Raw genomic sequence first — 25,433 nt, 5'->3', positions numbered from 1 at the left:
GATGGTGGAGAATGTCCTGCTGGGGCCTAGCATCCATGGAGGGCATGAATGGTGCAGAATTGCCTAGGGCCTTGTCCTGAAAAGAGGACGATGACCCCTTCTGTCCCTCTCCTACAGGGACATCCATGTGCACTGGCTCTTGCGAGGAGACCAGTGATGAGGATGGGGGAGGTTGGCTAACAGGAGCCGCGCTCCCCCCAGGGCCTGGAGACCACTGGCTAGGAGGTAGCGACTGGCCAGAGGTAGGAAACCTGGCTAAGGGGGTCGCCGAAGGAGTGGCCCGCGGGCACGAGACAGAGCCTGGCTTGGATGGATCTACTCCCTGGCTTTGGTGGTATGCCCAGGGTGTCCAGAATGGCCACTGGCTCGGAGGTTGCGGGGGCCACGTCTGTTGAAGCAATGGCACCGGAACTGGTTATGCCCACTGTTGTTGGTACAGACGGGGCAGGCTGCGGTACCAAGAGTGGGAGCGATGCCGAGAATGGGACCGGGAGCCCCTTGAGGACCAGGTGGATTCTGTCTCAGAGTCAGACAAGTGCTCTGAGGTGGACCAAGGTGGAGCTGACTCGGGTGCTGACGAAGCGGGTGCATGTCTGGCCATGGATTCTGGCTTTCCGTGGTGCCAAGGCAGAGGCAGTGGTATGGTGGTGCAGGCATCCCACATGGGGGTAGGTGCCGGGGGACCCTGAACCGGTAGCGATGCCAAACGGTGGTGCCACGCCGAGTCCGGTACCATGTCCTGGGGTGGCACCATAAGTGAGGGCATCTTGATGGTCAGTGCCACGTGCGCGCCACCGGTGCCGGGAGGGGTAGGGATCTCTATCCTCTTCTGCCAGACCCTCAGATGCCCTGAAAGGAGGCCAGTGCCGACTCGCCCCATGCTGCCTGGAGGAGGTCGGAGTGGGAGGGGGAAAGAGTCAATCAGGACCCTCGCTGCCTCTAAAGCCTCTGGCGTGGAGGGCTCAGGGAAGTCCTTCAGGAAACTGATCTCCCTGTGTTGGAAGGAAAGTCCTGGAAGGCCCAGACTCGGCAGCAGCGCCGTGTGTGCCGCTGGAGGGTGCATGTCCCAACAGGGACTGGCCCCCGTTAGGCCTCCTCTTTTTCTGAGGTGCCGGAGACTGGGACCGGTGCCAGGGTCTCTGCAGTGCCGGAGAGGTGTGGTGCGCAGAACTGTTCCGCACCGCCACCAGTGCGCTTTGAGAGGCTGGTGCCAGGTCCGACACCGGTGCCAGCCTGAGAGCCGCCTCCATTAACAGGATCTTGAGGCACGAGTCCCTCTCGTGCTTGGTATGGGGTTTGAAGGCCTTACAAATCTTGCAGGCTTTTGTGAATGAGCCTCCCTCAAACACTTTAAGCACGCTGAATGAAGATCACCACAGGGCATAGGCCTATGACACTTTTTGCAGGGCTTAAAGCCTTGCAGACTGGGCATGTCCTGCCATGGGCGCACAGAGCGCTGCAGCGGGGAACAAACAAACAAAAAGTATCCAAAAAGATTCTTTGACTTAAATTCACAGCTACTTAGCTGGGGAATAATTGAAAGGAGAGAAACAACGCTGAAGATAACGATTTCAGTGAAGAGCTGAGGGTTGTTCCAACGACCTTCACGGCGGTAAGAAGGAACTGAGTGGGTGGAGAGCCAACAGGGGTATATATTGGCCAATATACCAGCGCCACTCCAGAGGGCTCCCTGCTGGCCCGACTGATACTGCTGAGGGAAAAATTTCTGACGACGCGTGCACGCTGCATGCACACACCTAACTGGAATGCACATGAGCAATCACTCAAAGAAGAACTAAAATTACATAAAACGTGTGCCAAATCAGGATATTAGACATGACGATTTTACAAGAAGAGGTGGTCTGATTTTTAAATCACTATGAAGTGCCCATACAAAGCTAAAAGGTGATATAAATATTTACTAGTATCACCACTCCTACCATGTGTAAGCGGATTTGTTAATACTAGGTAGTGTTTAGAAAACTAGCCACAGTTATTCATTTTTTTCATGCTACAAGCAAAAATAAGACCCCAAAAAATAAATACACTCATCTACATCAGAAAGGTGCAAACAACATAGGTTGAAATATGAAAGTTTTTCAGAGAGAATTGTAACAGCAAGTTCCATTATATGTTAGATTGTTCCAGCAGAACACATTCAAACTTTATTCCCTTTAGTATTCAAATATCATCTGATTTTATGTTTTTAGATATGAGGGGCTTGAGGTTTTATGTACAACATGGACAAATACTTTTCAAGTTTATAAAAAGAAACTTTGATTTAAGAGTTGATTTTGTTAAGTTTAGGTTTTATGCTCCCATTACTTAATGGACACTGGACATAGGCATACCTAACTGTGCTTTACAACTCTCTATTGTCTTGTCAAGATTAAGCTGGAACCTGCTGCGAATCTGTCGTTTTGGCGAAATTAGTGGCACAGGTGTGGACTGCTGCTGGACTGATTCACTCAGTTCTTTCAGATCCATCTCAGCTTTGCTGCGATCTATAAAAATAATTCCTTAATTAAGAAATATACTTTAAGGAGTGCAGGAAATCACTTAATTTTAGACTGAAATGAAAATGCAGACAAAATGAAATATATTCATGGTCTTTTGTAATTAGTCTGCATATCTAAACAACTCTCAGAGAATTTTTAACAGTTTTTTCATAAAATAATCCTGTGATATCTGTAGGGATCAAGAATTGGAAAATACAAATCTTGCTGACTTTTCTTTTAAACCCAGCAGATAAGAAAAGGGGAGGAAAAATGGAAATAAGGATTGTTATTCTATAGACATAGGCTTAACCCTAGTCAGTGTAGAACATACCCATGAAACCTGGAAAAATCTCAGCTTGCCCACACACTCTCACATTCTACAGTGTGCAGGAATTTCTATAGCAAAGAATATGTATTAGATGGCAAACCTGAGCTAAAATATACTCATTATCAATGTCTCTTTTGTTTCATTAGCTCTTTCTAATATGCTGTGCTATACTGGAAAGCAAAGCATGAATAAGACATCATGAGTCACTGCTCTTAAGCACCCTGCAAAGTCTGTATGCTTGCAGGTCACTAGTGAGGAGAGGACAATAGGATTTCTGTCTCTAAAAATGAGATGAAGGGTGTGTGTATATTAAATTGTATTGGTTACATGATAAGCAAATGATGTCGGAGGGTGGGGAGAAAGAAGTTCAGCTACTTTGTATATCTCTTGTATTTATAAATATATCTCAAAGGCATTATTTGGAATAGAAGATCACAGAAGATCAAAATCTAAATAAAAACAAAATTGAAATGATGACTCAAACATGCACAAAGTCTCAAATTTAACATTTAAAATGCACATATTAGGGGTTAGCCAGGTGATTTTGTGTTACCGCTCTGGTCTGCACTAGCTTAAAATAGAACCTGGATTTGAGTTTTTCAATCCTTAGGTCATTTCCAGGCTAGCAGGTACAACCCATAACACAAATTCAATTCTTGGGAATTTTCAATGTGAAATACTTGTCACACTTTCAAAAGTGATGTAAGAGTCTAAATGACATAAGTAACCTATTAACTTTCCAAGGGAATCATTAGGAGATCATTGCATTGATCTGACACTATTTAAAAAGTGATTTGAGATTTTAATTTGCTTCAGTGCACACCAGAAGCTAACTGGATGATACGCAGTATATAATTTATAGTATTAGGAATAGTGAATTTGTAAAAGGGGACCAAAACCAGTCACTCTCACCTTTGTGAGAATTTAGGTGGAGGTTTAAGCTAGTGACCACCTTGCCAGAAGGTCCTGAGGAGCACTTTAGATTTAAATTAATCTTTCTATCTACCCAATGGGAGTTACTGCTTAGTCTAAAAGAAACCATGAGAAATTTTTAGTTTTGCAGTTCTCAAACTGTGGATTTGTGTCTCTAGAGCTAACATGTCTGTTGACAACAAAAATGTTTTTAAATAAATAAATATTAAAAGTGAGAAATAGCAGACCTTAATTCTATTGTTCCTCAGCAAATGAGTGTACACAGAGTCAATCCCTTACCTCCCTCTGAAAGTGCAAAATTTCTGAAAGTTCAGTTTCTCATACTGACTTGGCTGACATAGTCAATTTAATTTTCGCTTAAAAATATTTCATTTAGCTAGTTTAGTTAAAAACAATTTTAACAAACTTGATTTAAAAAAAACTTGAATGTTTAGCAAAATTCAAACATTCATATGCTTGTTTTGTTAAAATATTATATGTTTGCTGTTGAAGAAAAAAGGCCAGAATACATAACCTTATTGTTTTAGTGAAATAAAACAATTTAAATGTCTTTCTGGTGATGTTCTCCACCTAATACAGCATAGCAAGAAAATTCTCCAAATATTAATGAGTAATCTGTTGAATTAGAAATAGTTCACCTTCCAATGACTTCCATAAATATCTGCTTCAATTGCCTTTGGTAAATGAAATAATCAAACAATCATTCCTTTTCTGATATAGCTGTAAAACTAATCTGAAACATATTCAAAATAAATCACTGTTAAAAAATGTAGTGTGTACCTTCTAAAAATGAAACCTTCATCTATCTGAGTTGTGAAGAATGTGTGTTAAGGTTATGACAACCAATAAGAATGCACTTTTATGTGGAAAACCATGATTACATCAAATCTTCCTGACTAATGATTTAAATCATAATTTAAATCAATTTATTTTAAATCAAATTCACTCTGTACAAAAGTCCATCCATTGTATTCACTCTTGACAAAACTGACATTTTAACAAAGGTACATTTTCCTATCTCTGAAGAGATAATTGATGTTCTAGCTAAAAAAAAATGCAGACAACTATGTTAAAATGTCAATCAGAAAACAAGATGTCAGATTTTAAATTCCACCTGTTTATCAACAAGAACTACAGAAAGCCAATCATTTAATTTAAAACTCCCTACACAGTCTTTAACCCAGAAGTGGGCAATAAAAATTAGGCAGAAGAGATGTTCAGCATTGACAGCTTTGGCACTCACAAATAGGTATGTTAGATATCAGGTAATTGAATAGTTGCGTAACCATATGAAATCTTAGCAGTTACACAACTACTTGATAGTCCCCGGAGGTGGGGCCAGTAGCACTGTGAGCTCCTGCCCCCACTTCCGGAGAGCCCCCTGCCAACCTGTACTGCTGCCTGTATATCAGAGGCAGGAGTGTGGGGTGGCAGGGGAAGCCAGTCCATGACAGGAAAATGTGTGTAGCCATCAAGATTAACTGATAAGCCCAGGCTTATTGGTTAATCGTATTCGACTATATGCTGACATCCATACTAAAAAGGGCTGATTTAAGCCTTCTGAGAGTCCAGCTCAGTATTAACTTATTACCTTTCATCACTACAAAAAAAGTTTTTAAAACAACTGTATCTTTCATTTCAATATTACAAACAATATGGCACAGCTTTGCTGATTAAACAATAGTGACACCAGTGATTCAGTACTATGTTCATTTAAAACCACATATATGCATGCAATTTGCTACTCTTTCACATCCATGCCACTATAATTTACATTAATATAACAGTATTAAACTTTCAAAAGTTATAACTAACCAAGGTTAAGGTTCAGAATGCTTCCTGGAGTGGAAGATCTTTCTTGCTTAGCAGCAATGGGTGTTGAGGCTTGAGGAGAGAAAGGTTTTGGGCTGCCTGATAAGCTCCCTGCTTGGCCGGTCCTTGTTGGTGCTGGAGAAGCTGAAAAAGTACAGAATTGGTAAATAAATATTTAAAAACAAAATGAGCCAGAATAAAGCAAAGGGTAGTAAAATGGCTTTTTATTTCAACTACCAACAGTAGAGACAGGGAGAGTTTTAATAGCTTTCAGTGCAAGTTACACTTTTATTAAAGCAACTACAACCCTTTAATTTAGTATATTTTAGATATTAAAAGATCTTTAACTGAATTAGCATCTGCTTTATTTAGATGCTAGCCTATTCCAGGCTCTAGGAGTATTAAAAGTGAATTAAAAGCACAGCAGTACTGCATCAGTACTACCTCAAAGAAACAAGACATTCCCATATATCTCTTTGAGAGGCTTTAATCTATCTGTGAATTAAATGTTTCAAAAACCACCACCTTTTGGAAGTAAGAAAGGAAGCATATATAGGATACAAGAAGATTTACCCAGCATTGCTTTGATCCTTAACTCAATTAATTTTTGTTTTCCTTCATGCAAATCATTGCTCTGGGGTGTGGGTGAGGATGAGGGGGTCAGTATGCAGGCTGCCCAGGGGAGAGAGGTACCCCAGCCCTCTCTCACCACAGCAACTTGGAACCAGGTGAAAAGTGTCTCTCAATGGCCACTGCAGCTCCAGTAGGCACAGCCAGGGGAGGAGGTACACATTCTGTCGCTGGGGCAGGACCAGGACCAGGTTCACCCTTTGCTCCCCAGAGAGAGTGAGAAATGCAGCAAACTGTGCACTTTCCTCTGGCCCCCTGATGAAAGGGAACTGCCAGCAACATCCCCATACAAATTGTGGGTAGGAGGGGGAGCTTCAGCCCCAAACCCCTGCCCACCCTAAAGGGCTCCTAGGAGATAGGCCTGGGGCGAGGGCAGTCCTAGATTTGGGGGGAGAGAGTGCCCCACCTACCTAGTAATTCTGTCTCTTTTCTGTATTGTTTTATTCATACCAGTACAAACGGAAGGGGGGAAGGTCTGCAGCCCCTGCTTTCCAGTCCTCTATAAAGGGCATCTGGGGATGGGTGTGTGTGTGGGGGGGGAATTGGGGTAGTCTCGGCCAGGGGAGGATAGCGCTCCCATACAGCCCCTTTCAACTGTCCGGTGGGTCCATCTCTTTTCTGTATGGGTTTATGAGAAACAATCCCATTCCAGATTTATCCTGTTTTCCTGGCACAACCACAACCTTATCTTCATTTAAGTTACGATAAGAGGAAGCTGCACACCAAATTTGGTAGTCCTAGCTCCAGAGGTGGAAAGAAACTAAGTAGAAATACTGCATTACACTACTCAAGCACATTTTTTCAGTATTTGTACTGAAATTACTCAAGTAATTTATTTTTGTGATACTCTGATTTTTACTCAAGTAGGTTTTTTTTTTTAAAAAAAATATGGTACAATTTCTGGAAGCATAGTTACTCACTACTTTCATTACCCCACTGATACTTGTGCAAGCCAGCATTCTGATTTGCTAATACACAGCCACGTGAGCATGGGTGCCATTTATGGGTGGCTAGGTACCAAGTTTGAATCCCTGGATTTCATACTTGAGGTTTGCTTAAAGCTGCATGCCTGGGCTTCAAAGGCAGCTCTTACCTGCAATAGAGTTTGAGCACTTGCAGCTTTGCCTTTGGGGCTGGGAGTTTGATATAAAAAAAAAAGCAGGTGATTAAGAACAACAAAAGACTGGGCATTCAAGTAATTAAGGGATCCTTAGATTATCATGAAAACATTGCCAGGTACTTAAAAGCTGGTGGGGTGAGGAGGAAGAGTTGCAATGAATGTTGTACTGCTGGGATTTGCATTTGGACCAGTACTGTTAAACTTTTAAATGTTCTTGAAAAGGGGGTAAATAGTGAGGTGGCAAAATTTGCAGTTACTACAAAATTACGCAAAATAGTTAAGTCCAAAGCTGACTGCAAAGTGTTACAAAGGGATCTCACAAAACTAGGTAATTGGGCAACACGATATCAACACTAAATTCCATCTGCTAAGTGAAAAGAATTGCACATGGAAAAGTATAATCCTAACTATGCACACAAAAATGATGAGATCTAAAATAAAAACCACTCAGAAAGAGCTCTTGGAATCATTGTGGATACTTCCCTGAAAACACCTGGTTCAATGTGCAGTGCAATCTAAAAATTAAAAAGCTAACAGAATATTGGGACTCATTAGGAAAGGAATAGATAAGACAGAAAATATCATATTGCCTGTATATAAAGTCATGTTATGCCCACATCTTGAATACGATCAGAGGGGTGTTAGTCTGAATCTGCAAAAGCGGCGAGGAGTCCTGTGGCATCTTATAGACTAACTAAAGTGTAGGAGCATAAGCTTTCGTGGGCAAAGACCCACTTCGTCACATGCATCCGACGAAGTGGGTCTTTGCCCACGAAAGCTTATGCTCCTACACTTCAGTTAAGTCTATAAGGTGCCACAGGACTCCTTGCCGATCTTGAATACAGGCAGTCCCCGAGTTACGCGGATCCGACTTATGTCGGATCCGCAGTTACGAACGGGGCACTTCCTCTCCCTGGTCTCGAGCAGACCAGGGAGAGGAAGCAAAGCGGCGGCGGAACGCGCGGCCAGCTGACAGCCCAGACGCGTCTGGGCTGTCAGCTGGCCGCGCGCTCCGCTCTGCTCCCCCCCCCCCCCCCGTCTGCAGACCAGGGGGAGGGGGAGCAGAGCGGAGCAGAGCAGAGCGGCGGAACGCGCAGCCAGCTGACAGCCCAGAAGCGTCTGGGCTGTCAGCTGGCCGCGCGTTCCGCCGCTCTGCTGTGCTCCGCTCTGCTCCCCCTCCCCCTGATCTGCAGGGGGGGGGGAAGCAGAGCGGAGCACGCGGCCAGCTGACAGCCCAGATGCGTCTGGGCTGTCAGCTGGCCGCGCGTTCCGCCGCTCTGCTCTACTCTGCTCCCCCTCCCCCTGGTCTGCAGACCTGGGGGACGGGGAGCAGAGCAGAGCAAAGCCGCGGAGCCCGAGGGCAGCAGGATAGCCACGGCGCATCTGGGCTGTCCCGCTGCCCCCGTGCTCCGCGGCTTTGCTCCGGACGCCTGTGGTACAGCAGCTGGGGCGCTGCCGGTTGGTCCCGTAGCGCCGCTCTGGGTACCACTGGACCAACCCAGCAGCACCCCAGCTGCTCTGCCCCAGGTGTCCCCTAGTCAGCAGCTGCTGAAAATGACCAGTGGCTGACTACAAGAAGCCCCTGCCCCGGGCTTCCTGGAATCAGCCGCTGATCAGTTTCAGCAGCAGCTGACTTGGGGATGCCTGGGGTTCTTAAGTTGAATCTGTATGTAAGTCAGAACTGGCGTCCAGATTCAGCCACTGTTGAAACTGATCAGTTTCAGCAGCGGCTGAATCTGGACGCCAGTTCCGACTTACATACAGATTCAACTTAAGAACAAACCTACAGTCCCTATCTTGTACGTAACCCGGGGACTGCCTGTACTGTATGCAGAGCTGGTGACCCCATCTACAAAAAGATGTATTGGATTTGAAAAAGGTACACAAAGGGCAACAGAAATTATAAGAAACAGCATCCATGAGGGAGAGATTAACAAGACTTTTCAGCATGGAAAAGAGAAGACTAAAGGATGTGGTCGGTCACAGTCACGGTCACGGTCACGCACAGAGAGAGAGAGAGAGAGAGAGAGAGAGAGAAATAACTGGTGCCCTACAATAACTTATGGTCTGAATAGGAAAGGCAGACTCCACAAAGAATGGGGAGATGATACAGTAGATTGGTGTGGAGCTTGTCTACAGAAACTAAGCCACTCCACACCGCACAGGGAAAGATGGAAGGAAATAGTGAGGGAGGCATCAGACACGAATGGGCGTTGAACCCATGGTGGTTGTTGATGATGATGATACAATAACTTACACAGCTACTTCTTACTTCTGGATACTTAAGTACAATTCAGATGTGATACTTTTGTACTTTTACTCAAGTCATTTTCCAGAAGGATCCTTTGACATTTACTGAGTTACATTTATTTCAAAGTAACAGTACTTTTACTCAAGAGACTTTTTGGGTACTTTTTCCACCACTGCCTACTTCTTACTATTTGGGTGGAGATCTTAAACAGCCAGACAGAAAGACAGATGCACAGACAGACAAATTCTCCCATCTATAGAGTAGACTAGAAGATTTACCCAGCATTGCTCAGGTCCTTAACTCAAATAAGTTGTTTTTCTTCATTTAAATAATTGTTCTGGGCTGCAGCAACAAAATTTAAGGATATGGCAAATATTACAGGCTGGGGGACAGACACACAGACATGGACTCTCTGAAATATATATAACATAGCTGTCCATGTCTCCACCCCTAGCCCCTGATGGGCCAATGGGGTTATTGGTGTCTGGTACTCCATCTCTGCCCCCTTACTGCCCCATGATCATTCTGCAGTATAACCCCCTCCTGCCAGACCGTCCCTTTCCATTTATGAGAAACAATTGATTTCCAGGCACACCCCATTGTCCTGGCACAATCAAACCCTGACCTTGCTTTAAGTGATAAGAGGAAGTTACATATCAAACGTGGTGGTCCTATCTCTTATTTAGGACAGGGGTGGGTAAGAATTTTTGATGGGGGGGGGGGACACTCCAAGAATTTGGTAAGTGGTCAAGGGCCACACTCTTCCATTTTATTAATGGAGGAGGTGCAAGGTCTGAGATGGAGGTTGGGTGCAGAAGGAAGCTTGGGGGAAGCGACTGGGATATAGACTCTGGGAGGGACTTTGGGTGAAAGAGGGGATTGTGACTTGAAGCAAGAGACTGGGGTTCAGAGTCTGGGAGGGGACTGTGACTGAGGGTAGGGGTCCAGGGGTCTGAGTTGTGACCTAGGACGGGATTGGGTGCAGGGCTTGGGACGGGGTATGGGTGCAGGAGGATTCTGGCCTGGGGAAGGGATGTAGGAAAAGGGAGTGCAGAGTCTGGGAGGAAGAGGGGACCTGGGGTAGAAGCAAAGGAGGGATGCAGGGTCTGGGAGGAGGTTGTAATCTGGGCAGAAGTGCAGGAGGAGGTGCAGGGATTTGGGTTGTGGCCAGAGATAGTGGATTGGTGTGCACAATCTGGGAGGTGGTTTTTGACCTGAGGAGAGGTGTAGGAGGGGGTGCAGTGTCTGGGAAGATGTATGGGGGTGCAGAAGGTTTGGGTTACATGGGGTAGGAATGCAGATGGGGGGGCAGAGGATTGGGGGAAGAGGCAGGCGCTGGTTGGGAGACCTTACCTGAATGGCTCTCATCCAGCAGCTCAGCAGGTTCCTTGGTTAGGATACCTGCCTTCCATGCCCCTATAAATGCTCAGATCAGCTGCAGGGGCTATGCGTACTGCTTTGAACTGAATGCGGTGAGCCCTGAGTGGGGGGGAGAGGAGGGCAGAGCACTTCATATGCTGCCTGTCCTGCAAACAGCAAACCAGCCAATGAGAGCTACTGGGGGTGTGGGTAATGTGAGAAGTCTCTCTGCCCTCCCTCCAGGCTCTCAATGTTCAGAGACGGACACATGGCCCCACAGCTGGCTTTTCTGAGTGGGGACAGGGCAGGCAGGGAGCCGGCTGAGGCTCCCATGGGCTGGCTGAGGCTCCCATGGGCCGGATCCGGCAGCTTGTCAGGCTGGATCCGGCCCACAGACCATATTTTGCCCAGGCATTTTGCCCAATCCTGGTTAGGACAAGTTTTTGAACAAATGGACTCACAGATGGACAGAGACACATACTCTCTAAAATATAGATTTTCTATGATACTCAGTGTTCTTAATGAGTTAACTGCTTAAATCTCTGCTTTAATGCTTTGAAATTGCACCACTTAGTCTCACTATTTAATATTAGTGGTGAAGCACTGGAATGGGTTAACTAGACAGGTGGTGGAATCTCTATCATTAGAGGTTTTTAAGTCCTGGCTTGACAAAGCCCTGGCTGGGATGATTTAGTTGGGTTTGGCCCTGCTTTTAGCAGGGGGTTGGACTCGATGACATTCTGAGGTCTCTTCCAACCCTATGGGTCTATAATTAATAAGGATGTAGTTCATAGCTCTTCCTTAACAAATATATATATTCCTAAAAGGCAGTAAACTGGGAGAGAATGTATGTTCATTTTTGTGTTAATGTTTATTGAATTAGTTTTTTATGTATGACCTTTATTAGGCACACAATTAATATTTCAGATACATTTCCAAATTATTTTATCCTTGTCGCTCTATTACATCAAATATCCATGCGAAGGGTGAGATCCATCTAAGGGCATTCAAATAGGACCATTCCTATGCTAGGGCCTTCAAGTAGATTACCTGAATTTTTTAAAATCACAGAAACAAGTTATTTAAATATTAATCAAAACTTGCATTTTCAAGAGTGCAGCAACAAAATTTAAGGATGTGGTAAATATTACACAAATTAATGTTTCTCACATGGAATAAGGAAAAAATGTAGCCAAAGGAAGGGGACTCAGGCAGTGTTCCTTCTAAGCTGCGCAGCAGGACAGCCCAGGAGCTGCCTAATGAACCCCTCTCTTCCCCCAGCAAGGAGCTCAGGACTCATGCACATAGCTGCCTGATGGGGAACGGACGCTTCTCCCTCAGCAACAGCAGCAGCTCCCTGCTGAGGACAGAGCAGTGAGTCTCTCTCAGCCAATAGGGAAAGGACATGTCCCAGGCTGTTCTGCAGTCCCAGGAGGTATGAGGCTTGAAGCTGTATTGAGTTGGCGATGCAAAATTCCCAGAGCTCTACGGCTTCTCTGCACAGGGGAGAGGAGCACCACCTTCTTTGTTTTATATAAACAGGGGCGGGGAACCTTTTTTGCTTGTGGGTCAGTTGGGTGCCACTGACCCACAGAAAAATCTGTCGGGGCCACACACAAGTGAGAAGCAAACACAAAGAAATCAACTCTCACTGACATGGCTCCTAACTGAGCAGAAAGACACTCCCAACATTCCCCTTGTACACCAAAGCCTGGGGCCCAGGCTACTAGATTACGGTGCTGGAGTGCACAGAGGAGTGGCAGGGGATGGGCTGGAGTGCCATGGGGGGAGCCCTGAGCTTAGGGGGCTGGATCCAGGCAAGCTGGGGGCTGCATCCAGCTCTTGGGACTTCGGTTCCCCACCCCTGACATATAACATCTCTAATGTGTTTTCCATGAGTACTGCTATGTAGGTGCCCTGTATATGGCTTCTGAAGGTTTGGCACACTAGCCGAACTGCCCTGAATTCTTGCACATTGATGTATAGGGCTAGTTCCACATGTGATCACAGGCCTTACATGCTCATCTCATTCAGGTTTGCCCCCAACCTATACTATGGCAGTGGTAATCAGCGCCATTGTGGGTTGTGATTTGGGAAAGGGAACTCCTGCACAACTATTAGAGAATGGTTAGAAGGAGAGTCACAACAGTATCCAGTGAATCATGGCTAAGCTTGTGCACCTGCACTATATCTAGAGGGGTCTGAGGAACAGCCTGGCATGCTTGACTACATATGTGCATGTCACCATGTGTTGAGTCTCATGCAATTCTGTGCTGTTCGGGACATGGCAGAGGGTTTCGATGATGCCTTTTAGGACCTGGTACCAGGCGTAAGGAAAGGAGGCTCTGGCCATTGCGGAATCCGAGGGTGCCTGCAAATTCTATTCTTTGTGTAAGCATCAAAGTGGATTTAGGTACACTGGAAATAAGACTCAAGAATATGGTGTGGCAGGGTCACATGGTCCTTAGCCTGTTCTCATGAGTTGGCCTTGATGAGCCAATTATCCAGGTACATAAACACCTGCACCTGTTTGTGCAGATAGGCTGCCATCTCCATGCATTTTATTAATACCCGGAGGGTTATTGAGAGGCTAAAGGAGTACACTGAATTGTTAGGTCTTGTTCCCTACCACAATGCAGAGACACTTTTGGTGGCCTGGAATGATGGATATATGAAAGTATGTATCTTTCATGTCGAGGGCCAGGAATGATGGAAGCCAGGGAGCCCATCTGGAATCTCATCCTCTTTTATGAAGTAACTGAGGTCTCGGAGGTCTAGAATCTGGTGCATCCCACCTTCAGCCATGGGAATAAGGAAGTACTAGGAGTAAAAACTCCTACCTCACAAAACTCATGAAGAAACTCCTCTAGAGTGGGGAGTGATTATACCTCCTGTAGTACTAGAAGGGTTCCTGAGGAAGGATGAGGAAGGAGTTGGGATAATGGGAGGGCACAACTGCATAGTATCCCAATTCTACTGTGCTCAGAACCCAATGACTAGAAGAAATCTGGGTCCAGGCATAGTAGAATCAGGGTAATTGGTTCACGAATGGGTAAGAATCAAGGAAAGTGACTGGTGCTTCATCCTTGGGATCACCTTCAAAAATTGGAATCTGAGCCCTGTGTCAATTTTGTGGAGCCCTGCCCATGGCCATTCCTCCCTCTATGCCTACTGGTATCCTTTCTGGATGGGCCAGCATAAAACCAGGATGTGCGCTGGGAATTAAAACTGGGACTTCTCTTGGGTACAGGTGTGTGAATCCCCACAGACTTGAGTGTAGCCCTTGAAATCCTTCAAGCTGTGTAAGCAAGAGTCTGTATTTGCCACAAACAGTTCTGCACAGTCAAAGGACAGGTCTTGCGTTGTATGTTGGACCTCTCGTGGGATGACAGACAATTGTAGCCATGCATTGCAGTGCATCACAGTGCTGGTGGCCATAGTGTGGGCTCTGGAATCTGCAGAGCCAAGAACTGCTTAGAGGGTGCTCCCGGAAACGATCCTGCTCTTCTCAGCAGTGCACCAAACTCCTTTTAGGAGTCAGCTGGGAGCAGCTCCTGAAATTTAGAGAAGGCACTCCACATATTAAACACACAGCAGCTGCACAGCACCTGCTGGCTCAATATGTATATCTGAAGTCACCCGCATGGAGTAGACCCTGCAGCCAAATAGGTCTGGTTTCTTGACTTCCTTAGATTTTGGAGATGACCCTGGCTGACCCTGGCACTCCTTGTGGTTGGTTACATCCACCATGAGCGTCTCTGGTTGAAGATAGGCGAACAGATGTTCATAGCCCACTTGGGGCACAAATATCTCTTCTCCATCCCTTCAATGATGGAGACTGCCATAGCACCTTCATGGTGTTACTAATCATTTTGATGAGCAGCAAGACCACTCTAGAGGGTCCCTCAGGTGAGAGGATGTCAACCATTGGGTTTGCTTCCTCAACCTTCTTGGCCTGTAGGTTTAAGTTATGTGCCACTCTATGAAGGAAGTCCTGATGGCCCTTCATGTCCATGACCAGCAAGAAAGTGGAGGAAGCCTACCTCATTCAGAGATGAGGAAAATGACTCCCTGGGTATTGGGTCTTATTGGTCCTTCAGCTCCTTCAAGCTCAACTCTAGGTCTCTGGATGAGTGTTTACACGCTATGTGTGTGCACTGCTTGGGGTACAGATAGAGGTCCTGTGATCACTGGAACTAGTCTCATGTCTGCCACTCACACAGAGATGCTGGGGTGGTATGTGATTCTGAAGTTACAGGTGTGTCACAAGGCACTGAGGCCACCAAAGTAGCTCTCGCACCCTGCCTGAGTCTGATGGTAAGCCAAAAGGATGCAAAAGGGCCACGGACTGGTCCCCTGCCACTGTGGTGGTCAAGAGATAATTGATGCTGATGGATCCCAGAAGCCACAGTGCTCAGAGCAGCGCCAGAAACAGTACAAGGAGTGAGAGCTATAGCTGCTTTAGAGACTGAAGACTCCCTCGAGTCTGAGGAGCATTGAGAGGCAGATCAAGGTAGTGCAGGACATGTTGGTTCTGGCAACTGGCACTGCGTGGCCAGTGACTTTTCCCAGTGGCGGACTGGGGCAAGCACTGCCACCACACTGTAAATGTTGCAGGATCCGGTGCCATTGATGTGGGTGCCACAGGTGCTGCCACGGTTGTTGCCAGTGCAGGTACTATGCACAGTGCTGCTGGTACAGCCTGCACTGGTGCCGTCTCTTGAGGATGATGCAGATGGGACTATGCCGTCAATTTAATGAGGTTTTGTGCCAAAATATGTCGGGTATGGAGAAGAGATTGATGTCCTCCTCCAAAACCTCCCTGATGGATGAGACAACCACCACTGGACTTGACAAGCTCCTTTGTAAAGCTTTAATCATTTTTGTTGCTCTTCTCTTGACCTTCTCCAACTTCTTCAATCATATCTGAAGACATCCAAGTGTTCAAATGGAGTTATGCAACATCAATGAATTAAAAAAAACCCAGGAGTTCTGTTTATGTTTTTGAGTGTTTTGATTCTGCTGATTCTACAGGAAGAGCACAGAATACCAGTGAAAAGTTTATATAGTAAACATTTTGTTCAATAATTAGAAGTTTCCTCTTGAAGTAATTAAATAAGGTTGGAAATGGTCTTACTGGTTCTGACACTGTATCTCTAACTTGCAGAGTTGCACATAAATGGCCTACTCCCGCTAGATCAATGGAAGCAGAACTGAGACTCAATGTTACCTGAACAGTAGCACCACTGGCAAGAAGATCCAAAATATTCCTCAATTTTAAAAAAAATTATTGTAAAATACAAACGAATGTTTCTCCATGACAAGAAATATTTCCCCAACAGTGAAATTAGATCACATCCTGAGACCAAAGTTGATTTTTTTCCAAATAAAGAGAAAAAAATAGAACTTGAATTACAATTCCTTACACTAAGGAAATTAAAATGAGAATGGCAATTTACAAGATGATGAAAACTCTATCAATGAGTATCAAGTATTGATTCTGCTATTAGCAACCATGCTCTCTAAAGCAAAAGGCAGCTAAACAGAAGCTTCTTCTTGATCATGAAGTGCTTTTGCAGATGTTTCACTAGAGTTCAACACTAACCAATAAGAGATTCAGAAAGTCATATATTATTGGTGCAATCATACAGACAATGAAAAAGCTAGTCTCTCTGACAAAATAGAAACTGATTTAAGAAAGCCTTTTTACAGCTTCTGTATACGTTATTTAGAAGAAAACGGAATTCTCAAATGTCAATCCAAAATAAAACTCTCTACAGAGAAATTCAGAAATGTAAACAGACCTTTTGACTGAAAAACGTGAATGGTTGTTTAAGCTCTGTGTTTAAAGGGAGCAACATTTGACACAGTATATAAGAAAAATAGATAACAGAATATAAGAAAAATAGAAAAAAAGTCATATCCTATGTTTGTGACTGAACGGCAGACTCAGTAGGATTGAAGGGGACCTTATCTAACTTCTTCCTCATCCCCTAGTTACAGAAATATTTTTCCAAGGATCACTAATAACTTTACACTCATAACTCTTCTGTAAGGTAAATATGAAATTCCTTACTTTATGGAAGAAAAAAATCCAGGCTAAGTGATTTGCTCAACTTTGTGGCACAGCTGAGAACAGAATAAAGTTCTGCTAACCCCTAGTCCCAAGATTTAACCACTAGACCACATTTCCCCTTATCCAGTCTGCGTTCTAACACTGTAGGGCTTTACACTGGTAACTTAACTCCATTAACTTCAAGGGAGCAATGTAATAGTGAATTAAGCACACAGTAGTACAAACCTTATTATTCTTACACTTGTCCTAAGAATTGACTATCAACTCTCAAGTTGAAAATCTCCTGTGATGCCGACTGCATAAACTCTTATTTTGACAGATGCAAAAATTTTCTGCTATTTAAATTAAATGTTCTTTGATGCAGTTTAATTATACTTGTTTTCTGCTCCTTTTGATGGATGAAATTAAACTGCTTCCTTCCTCTACAACTTCCTTGTAAACTGTCAGATGAAAAAGCTTGTCTTTTTAAATTACATTTAATAAAAAATGTTTTAACTAAATAGAGCGTCTCTCTTTCCCCAGCTTTTTACCTGAACTCTTGTCAATGAAGTCCATGGACTCTTCACTTGCACTACAATGACTGGAGGTTGCTTTTTTTTCTGCATCCTGTTCAACATCAGATCCGGTGTGAACTGAAGAGTTGGTACTCATTGGTGACCGTGGCATATCTGTTAAGGAAATCCTTCGACCAGTGTTGCTCAGCATAGATTTGCTCATTAGAATCTTGGGTGATGCTGTCATGTCGAAGTTCAGTTTGATTTTTTCTTGTTTGTCTGTCTTTGCAGTTCCAGCTGCTGGGTTTGCAGGGTCTAACAACATTTGGTATTGGTTGTTGGGAGTATATGGTGTCCGGAAAGGTGCGTAATTAAATACTCCAAACTTTCTACGAATATTATCAACATAAACCTCCATCTCTTGCATTGCACTGTTGAAGATGCTTTTAGTCTTTTTCACAGAAAAAGGAATTTCTTTAGACATGAGGTAGCAATTATTTATTGGAACCCAGGCCCTATAAACAAAACAGTAAAATAAAAAAGAAAGATAGAACATTAAATTCCATTAAAATATCAGTTAAGCCATGTGGAATTTAACACAGTTTAATATCATAATATCCCAAGAAAAATATACAATGAATGCCTCTACTGAAAAATGTTGAATGACCTTACTTTAATCTTGCATAGTTAGTAGGGTTTTTTGGTAAATAGTTTGTCTTTTAGATTATTGCTAATCTTTTTTTATATATACATACTCAGAAACATAATCAGTGAAATGATACCTCACCTAGAAAATTTAGTTAAGTCTGTAAAAAGTTCCCCTAAACAATTCAAATCTGGGCTGGCTGGGGTTAGGGACAAAGTAGAAAAGCCTATCACAGTGTGTGTTTAAAAAAGACTGTTTAGCACTTGTGGCATAAACATTCCCTATAATGCAAAACTGTATGCATACTATGTAGTAGGGATATAAGTGACTACTTGAGTAGTTGACTACCCAATCAGCTTACGCTAATCGGGGAGTGACTCACTACTCAACTACTTCCCCTCCTCTCCTGTACCCCCCTCACCTTGCTGCCTCTGTAATAAAAGACGATGCAGGGGGAAGAGGGGAAGAGGGCAGGAGGAAGAGCCGCAGCAGCCCTGGGAGCTGCCCCCGCTGCGGCTCTGCATTTAAAATGGAGTAAGGGCCCACAAGGCTCTAATTTAATTATTTCACAGTGATAGAGACTTCATAAATGCATGGCCTCATACAGCCCTATAGATTCATATTTTCAATTCTTGCTAAAGCCATTAATAGCGGTAGAGATGTAAAATCACATTTAATTCGTTAACCGGTCAAACATTAAGTTTAACTGGTTAACCAAATTAGATGGGGGAAGAGAGTCCCTCCACCACAGCTAGACTGGAGCACCCTCTGCCCACAGCATGCTGTGCAAGGTTTCTCCAGCACCCACCTGTTAACTGTAATCAGTAAGCCTCACCCACTAAGGATGAGGCTTACTGGTTAACTATTAACATAGGTAGCACTGTATCTTCTATCTAATAGAGCTTTAACAAATGAAATGAATTAATCAAACGCCCTCTGTAGCAAACTCACATTTCAAATGAGGATACTACACTTTACAACTTGTGTTTTTCATTCAAAATGATGTATTTATTTTTACATTGGCCAGAAAATGGAAATGACCACTAAAAGTCCTTTTTTCATTTCTAATATCCATGATTTTTCAGCCATACAAAATCATCATCTTAACTTACTAAGAAAATACATCTGAAAGACATCTGCTCATTTTAATGTGATAAAATGTTATTTTAAAAACCTTTAGACAGATGAGATAGATAAATACATCAGAGAATATTCAGGGTATTACCATGAAATATTCAAAGACAAGATAGTGTAAACGTCTAACAGTGGAGATTTATCACAACAATTTAGAAAGTACAGCCAATTCACATGTCTTTTGAGTGAATTCCATTCCCACCTGTCGTGTTGGCCAAAGAAACGGGCATCGACTTGTCCATCTTTATCCCTCAGTGCTTTAGCAGGCCAGAATGGAAAGCCTTTGAGTTTAGCCCAGACCAAAGGGTGAGGATTGCTCTAGACAGAGGAAGATGCACAGCACACAATGAGAAAATATTGCAATATGTTATTTCTCAATTTCTGACAGAGTATTTTACTGTATTTGTTATTTAGATTGCAACAAAGCACATAATGCACAAGGCACTTTCCAAACAAGAAGGAAGATACAATCACTGTCTGCAAGAGCTTATTACTCAATGATTATTTCCATGAATTAATCACTATTCTGCAAACTGTACATTATGACACAGCATTTAGGTTTATGTATTTCCCAACAATTAGAAAATAGTGTTTACAATTAATAATTATAATTTTTAAAATCTAAAATGTCAACAAAATATAACATGTATTTATGAGAAAACACAGTAAACCCATCAAAATAACTAAGTGTAAATTCTTTGAACACACTCAAAATGGATATGCTGATAACTTTCTTTTTTCCTTCCTCTGTCCTAACTGATTGTTGTACTCTAAGTATGACTATGGTCTTGCAAACTCTCTCATTTCCCCTGAAATCAAGAGAATACTGCATGCAAAAGGCTTGAAAGGTCAGGCTCTTTAGGTTTCTGCTTGAGAAGTTTTGTTTAGGTTATGCATACCTGGTGTGATATTAAAAATGTAATAATGAAAATATGTGCAAGCTACATTTTCCAACCTATGTGTGCAGAAATGCACATTTGTATATTAAACATCTTACTCTTCTTCCAAGCGTTACATATAAGCACAGATGACCCAAGGATAAGGACAAATTAAGAAGGTACATTTACTATAATTCCTAACTTCTGTTTTTATTTCCCAGAACATTTGGGCCCACTATGAAGACCCAGATCCGAAACCACTCACAGATTTAAAACAAGGGGCACAATAAATAATATTAAATGTGTGTAAATATGGTAACTTTTTTTTTTTTTTTAAGGAAAGTGTTAAACTACAAAAATCTTTGACTTACACAAGGCTCACAAAACCAGTTATCTCGTTTTTGGCAAGCAGCTAAATAACATTCCGGACACACTTCGATTTCATTCATCTGCAACAAGAAAGTGAGCAGCTAGTGCAGAATTAAAAACAATCAAAACTTTGATTAAAACATTATTAGTCTATTCTGCCAAAGATCCTGTTATCATTAGGAAGAAAATCTGCAGTCACTAATCACTCTGGAGATCATTATACTTTTTGCCTAGTTATTATAACATGGCTTTGAGAAACACTTGCTCTTCCCCATATGTGGTTGTAGGCAACACCATATAGAACATTTTAAATGTGAAAGATACACTGCAGGATTCTGATGTGATATTATTCAGGACAGATCTATCAGCATGATTTAGCTCCATTTACTTCTTTTAAAACTAAAACTATGAAAAAACGAAGTAACTGTTAAAGTAAAATATAGTACTTCCCTACCGATTATAGGTATACTCTATAGTTGATAAAATATATTGTTGTATCATAGATCACTCTTCAGATTATCCTTTTTCACCGTCTTGAGTCCCAGTGACAGTAATCAAATAAGAATGGCCATACTGGGTCAAACCAAAGGTCCATCTAGCCCAGTATACTGTCTGCCAACAGTGGCCAATATTGGATGCCCCAGAGGGAGGGAACACAAGTAATCATCATGTGATCCCTCTCCTGTCATCCATTTCTCAAATCTTAGTTTGAGAAAGAGAGGACATTTAATTTATAATCAGATATAAAACCTTATATTCCCCATGTGAAAGGGTATTTTAATAAACAAATGGAGAATTACCATGCACTTAAACGGTGTTATTCAGAATCATCAAATTTTCAGAACTTTTCTGTAAGAATTAGCAGTACTGATGGGATGACCAAGAGATATAGAAATCATTGAGTTAAAACATACAAATGGTCAGATCACTAGTCAGTATGCAGCAACTGATATGCTTCAAATTTTGTTTACAACAGTCAGTTTTAACTTTCTAGAGCCAAATAAATACTCAGGCCTAAACTTTCAGAACTGCCACTACACTAACGCAACTGCAATTGACCATACACATCTTACTAGTCACTTGCCATGCCTTTGTATCAGTCATAGTAACTGAACTAGAGATGTAATAGTAGAGTCGATTAACCAATAAGCAAAAGCTTATAGGTTAATGCTACAGACTACACGCATTCTCCCCACTACTTGCCAGTATATTTTTTAGCAGGCTGGCCAGCAGTCCTGGCTAGAAATGGGTCTGGGACCTACCTCTGATGTGGCTTTGCATTTAAAGTGTATTAGGAGCCAGGTGGGCAGGCAGTCCGGCTCAGTTCTGGCTTGCAGCAGGTGTGGGAGTGCAGACTCAACCTAGACAGGGGCTGCTGCCACCCCACACCACTATCTCTATCAGATGCAGCCAGTCTGCAAAGGGAGTTGGGTTTTAAACTGGCTCCCCTCATGGACCAGCTCCCAATTGGCACTTTGCACAGCTACCTCTGATACAGAGACAGCAGCGCAGAGTGGCAGGGGGCTCCTCAGGAGTGAGGCTGGAGCATACTGGCTGCTGGCTCCGCCCCCCGGGACTACAGAATAGTCGACTAACCGATAAGAATTCTTGACTATTCAATTAACCAATATTTAACATCCCTAAGCAGAACTACACAAAAACACAGACATTCTGAAAATCTGTGCCTCTGACTTCAAATGTTTATTTAATGCAGGAGCCACATGCATTCTATTTTGCTGTCTATTTTCTATGACACCCAGAAAAGCTTGATTCATGTATTGTAAATATTCTAACAGAAGAAATTTGAGCACTGCCCTGCATACAACATCATGCAAACCATATCTCAGTGCAAGAAAGAATACAGCAAATTTCTATTTATATTTTAAAAGACTGAAGCTATGATCAAGTAAAACTTTTTATATTTCACACATGAATATATGAAAACGTCCTTCATATCTTGATTTATACAGCCAGAAAAAATAAGATAACTGGGGAACACGTACCTCATGTTCACAGATTTTGATTATGACTTTTGCTGTCTGTGTCAATTTGTGATTTCCTAAAGGGATTAAAAGGAAAGAGGATCAACTAAAATGACTGTTGTGCTAAAAACAGATTGAAATTTACATTTTCTGCTTAAATTCATGCATAACATGGTAATATTTATGTGAAAATCTCTCTCAACACTCCCCCTCTCCCCTCTGCAGGCAGACTGCATTGAAGGGGATTCTGAGGGGAATCCCTCAGAATCATATTTACATTTGGAATTCTCTATTATCTGTGCCAGCATTTGCATGGAGGCTGTTAATTAATAGTGCAACTATACTGATGATGAGCTTCTTTTAACATACATGAAATACAAAGTTTCCTCAAATAAACATCATACTAAGAACTCCACATTCTTCATGCCACTGAACACCACATTTTAAGTTGGGACTGTTTTTTAAGGTGTGGCGAGATAATGAGTACAGACAATATTTGCTCCTATGTTTGCATAAATACCAGTTTTAAAAAAATGTCTATTTATTTAGGCATATGATTTGTTAATAGGTAGATGTTTTCAGTGTTCACCAACTATGCATCTAGAAACTGCTCTACTACTACAGTCCTTTTTATACTTTTAGTTTCGTGGAAGCAACCACACACTTACCCCCATTGTAAATAATGCAATTGTGCAAAATCCATTTGGCATCAGCCAAAAATGCTTCAGTGCAACCATACATTTTCTTTTTAACATTCTGCAAAGAACAACATCAGAAGTATTTCAGGAAGCAGAATCATATCCCAAAGTAAAGAATAGCCCCTTATTTTAACTATGTTTCCTACCAACCACCTAATTAATAAATGATAGACCAGACAATTAATCATATGGTTGTTACATATGCAAGAACTATTTTCAGAATTACCCCATGTAATTTTTACCTGCTCCAAAATTACATTAAAAATATAAAGAGGCATTCAGTAATTCTTTCAAATTAAAAAAAATAAAATAAAAGGATGATTCCGGGGCACGATGTGCATATGGTATGCAGAAAATTCAGTCTCTGTTTTCCTCTACTCCCCCATTTTCACTTTGTATTACCTGCAATTACTGGATTAATGAATCAAGAGAATTTTAAAAGATAGGGGCCATGTTACAGCACACTTAATACAATAGAGTGATTCAAATTCCCTGGTCAACCATGGTATAAAGTGCAATTAAAGCAGAGAGAGATATGTGCTAAAGAATTCACCATATGCAGGGGGAAATGTCCGCCAGCAGGAAATCACTGGAGGAAGGTTGACCACTCTCTGAGCTAGAAAATCACTTCATCCCACTCTCAGCAGGAGGGAGAGGGAAGGTGTTATGGTGAAGAAAGGCCATGGTGAAGCAAGCTCTGCCATGTTCAATTATACACTGGTATAAAAACCTTGAGAAATCTCACCTCTGTGCCATAAATTAAAGCTAACCTTCAGAAACTTTTACTTATGATGGACCCAACTGGCTGAGAATCAGGGGGACATAAATGATTTTCCTTAGCAATCTTCTTTCACCCCTGAGAATAAGATGAGCTCAGGTACAGTAAAGACCATGCATGAATATTTTCAAATTTACCCATAAACGTGACTATGTCCCGGTAAGGGAAAGAAGATTAATTAGATAGTAAAATGGTATTAAACTGATTTTAGGAACAGGTATTAACACAAGTCATTACCAAAATACATATAAATAGTATACAAAAATCCCAACTAAAGTAACTGAGCTTTAAAGTAAAGCTTATTCACCTAGCTGTAAACCAACCTTTTCTAATGTACAAAGGTCCATTGGATGAAAGATATATTCTGCATAATCTGGGTGCTGATCCAGTGAAACTGGCTTTTGAAATGGCTCTGTCTGTTGAAATAAAAACCAAGCAAACCACATTACCAATACCAAACAACTTCACCAGAACAACATTTATTAATTCCCATTTTAAACCTACTTCCAACTGGAAGGTCTGAACAAACACCCATTTTTGTAATGACAGATTGAACCTCTCTAGTCTGGCATGCTTAGTACATGACCAGTGTCAAACCAGAGAATTTGCCAAACCCAGGAGATCAGTGTTGTCCTGCTGCACTACTAACCGCTCTTTCAGAGGCAGCAGCATGGGAGTAGGGAGGAGGGCAGGCGGATCTGGTGCTGGTGGGACTTATAGCTGGCTCCTCATGGGCATTGGCTCCTGCCTCCCACCCCGCTTGTTGCCTCTATCAGAAGCAGCAAGGGTGGCGTAATGCATGTCATCAACAGGATTAACAAATAAGACCAAGCTTATCAGTTAATCATGTAGTTGCCTACACGTGGACATCCCTAATTTTAAACCAGTCTTTAGAGGATTCCATCAGTAAGTGGTATACTGCTGGCACAGTACAAAATAGGGGGCATGGCTAGAACACCCTAGAAGTTTGGTATTCTCTGGCTGTTAAGTGTAGGTCTTTGGAGCGAAAGGCAGCCAAGCACAACCCTAAAGCTGCTCTGAGTTCTGTCAATGTCTAAATCATTCCCTGGCCTGACCCAGAATCACTTTCTGCTCCATACCCACCACCCCTCCCATCTCAACTTGTTCTGTAAATTTACAGGATCAAGCTAAACTCATAAAACAATTTTAAGCAAATATATATGCATGATCACACAATTGATCCGCTGGTTTAACTGAACACGTGCAAGACAGCATGAAACCATGCCCTCTGTAGAGACTTCATTAAATTCTAAATTCATATTGCACATGTAAAGAAAAGTTGCGAACGAAACTAATACAAGTGGTTACAGTTGTAGCCACTGAGCTGCAATATCACAACTGAATGGCTAGAAAGGATTCCCTCCCTCTAGTACTGGAGAAACACTCAAGGACTTAATTTCGCTGCTTTAAAAAAACAATTCTTTAA

At 42.5% G+C, this 25,433-nt stretch overlaps 1 protein-coding gene across 8 annotated transcripts in view; it reads right to left on the bottom strand.

Moving 5' to 3' along the window:
• Positions 1-25,433, bottom strand: part of ZMYND8 (zinc finger MYND-type containing 8) — a 164,633-nt gene that overhangs the window by 26,973 nt on the left and 112,227 nt on the right. For all 8 annotated transcript variants that reach the window (XM_025189255.2, XM_075901562.1, XM_075901561.1 and 5 more), the window contains 8 exons: positions 24,310-24,402; positions 23,179-23,266; positions 22,532-22,587; positions 20,531-20,608; positions 19,484-19,599; positions 17,538-18,016; positions 5,575-5,715; positions 2,352-2,504 (listed from right to left, as the gene is read on the bottom strand). In XM_025189255.2, coding sequence (XP_025045040.1) covers positions 2,352-2,504; positions 5,575-5,715; positions 17,538-18,016; positions 19,484-19,599; positions 20,531-20,608; positions 22,532-22,587; positions 23,179-23,266; positions 24,310-24,402 — 1,204 coding nt within the window. The remainder of the gene's footprint in view (positions 1-2,351; positions 2,505-5,574; positions 5,716-17,537; positions 18,017-19,483; positions 19,600-20,530; positions 20,609-22,531; positions 22,588-23,178; positions 23,267-24,309; positions 24,403-25,433) is intronic.

Source organism: Pelodiscus sinensis, chromosome 18 (genome assembly GCF_049634645.1).
Source record: "Pelodiscus sinensis isolate JC-2024 chromosome 18, ASM4963464v1, whole genome shotgun sequence".
Taxonomy (NCBI): domain Eukaryota; kingdom Metazoa; phylum Chordata; order Testudines; family Trionychidae; genus Pelodiscus; species Pelodiscus sinensis.
This window is presented reverse-complemented; position numbering and strand designations above follow the sequence as displayed.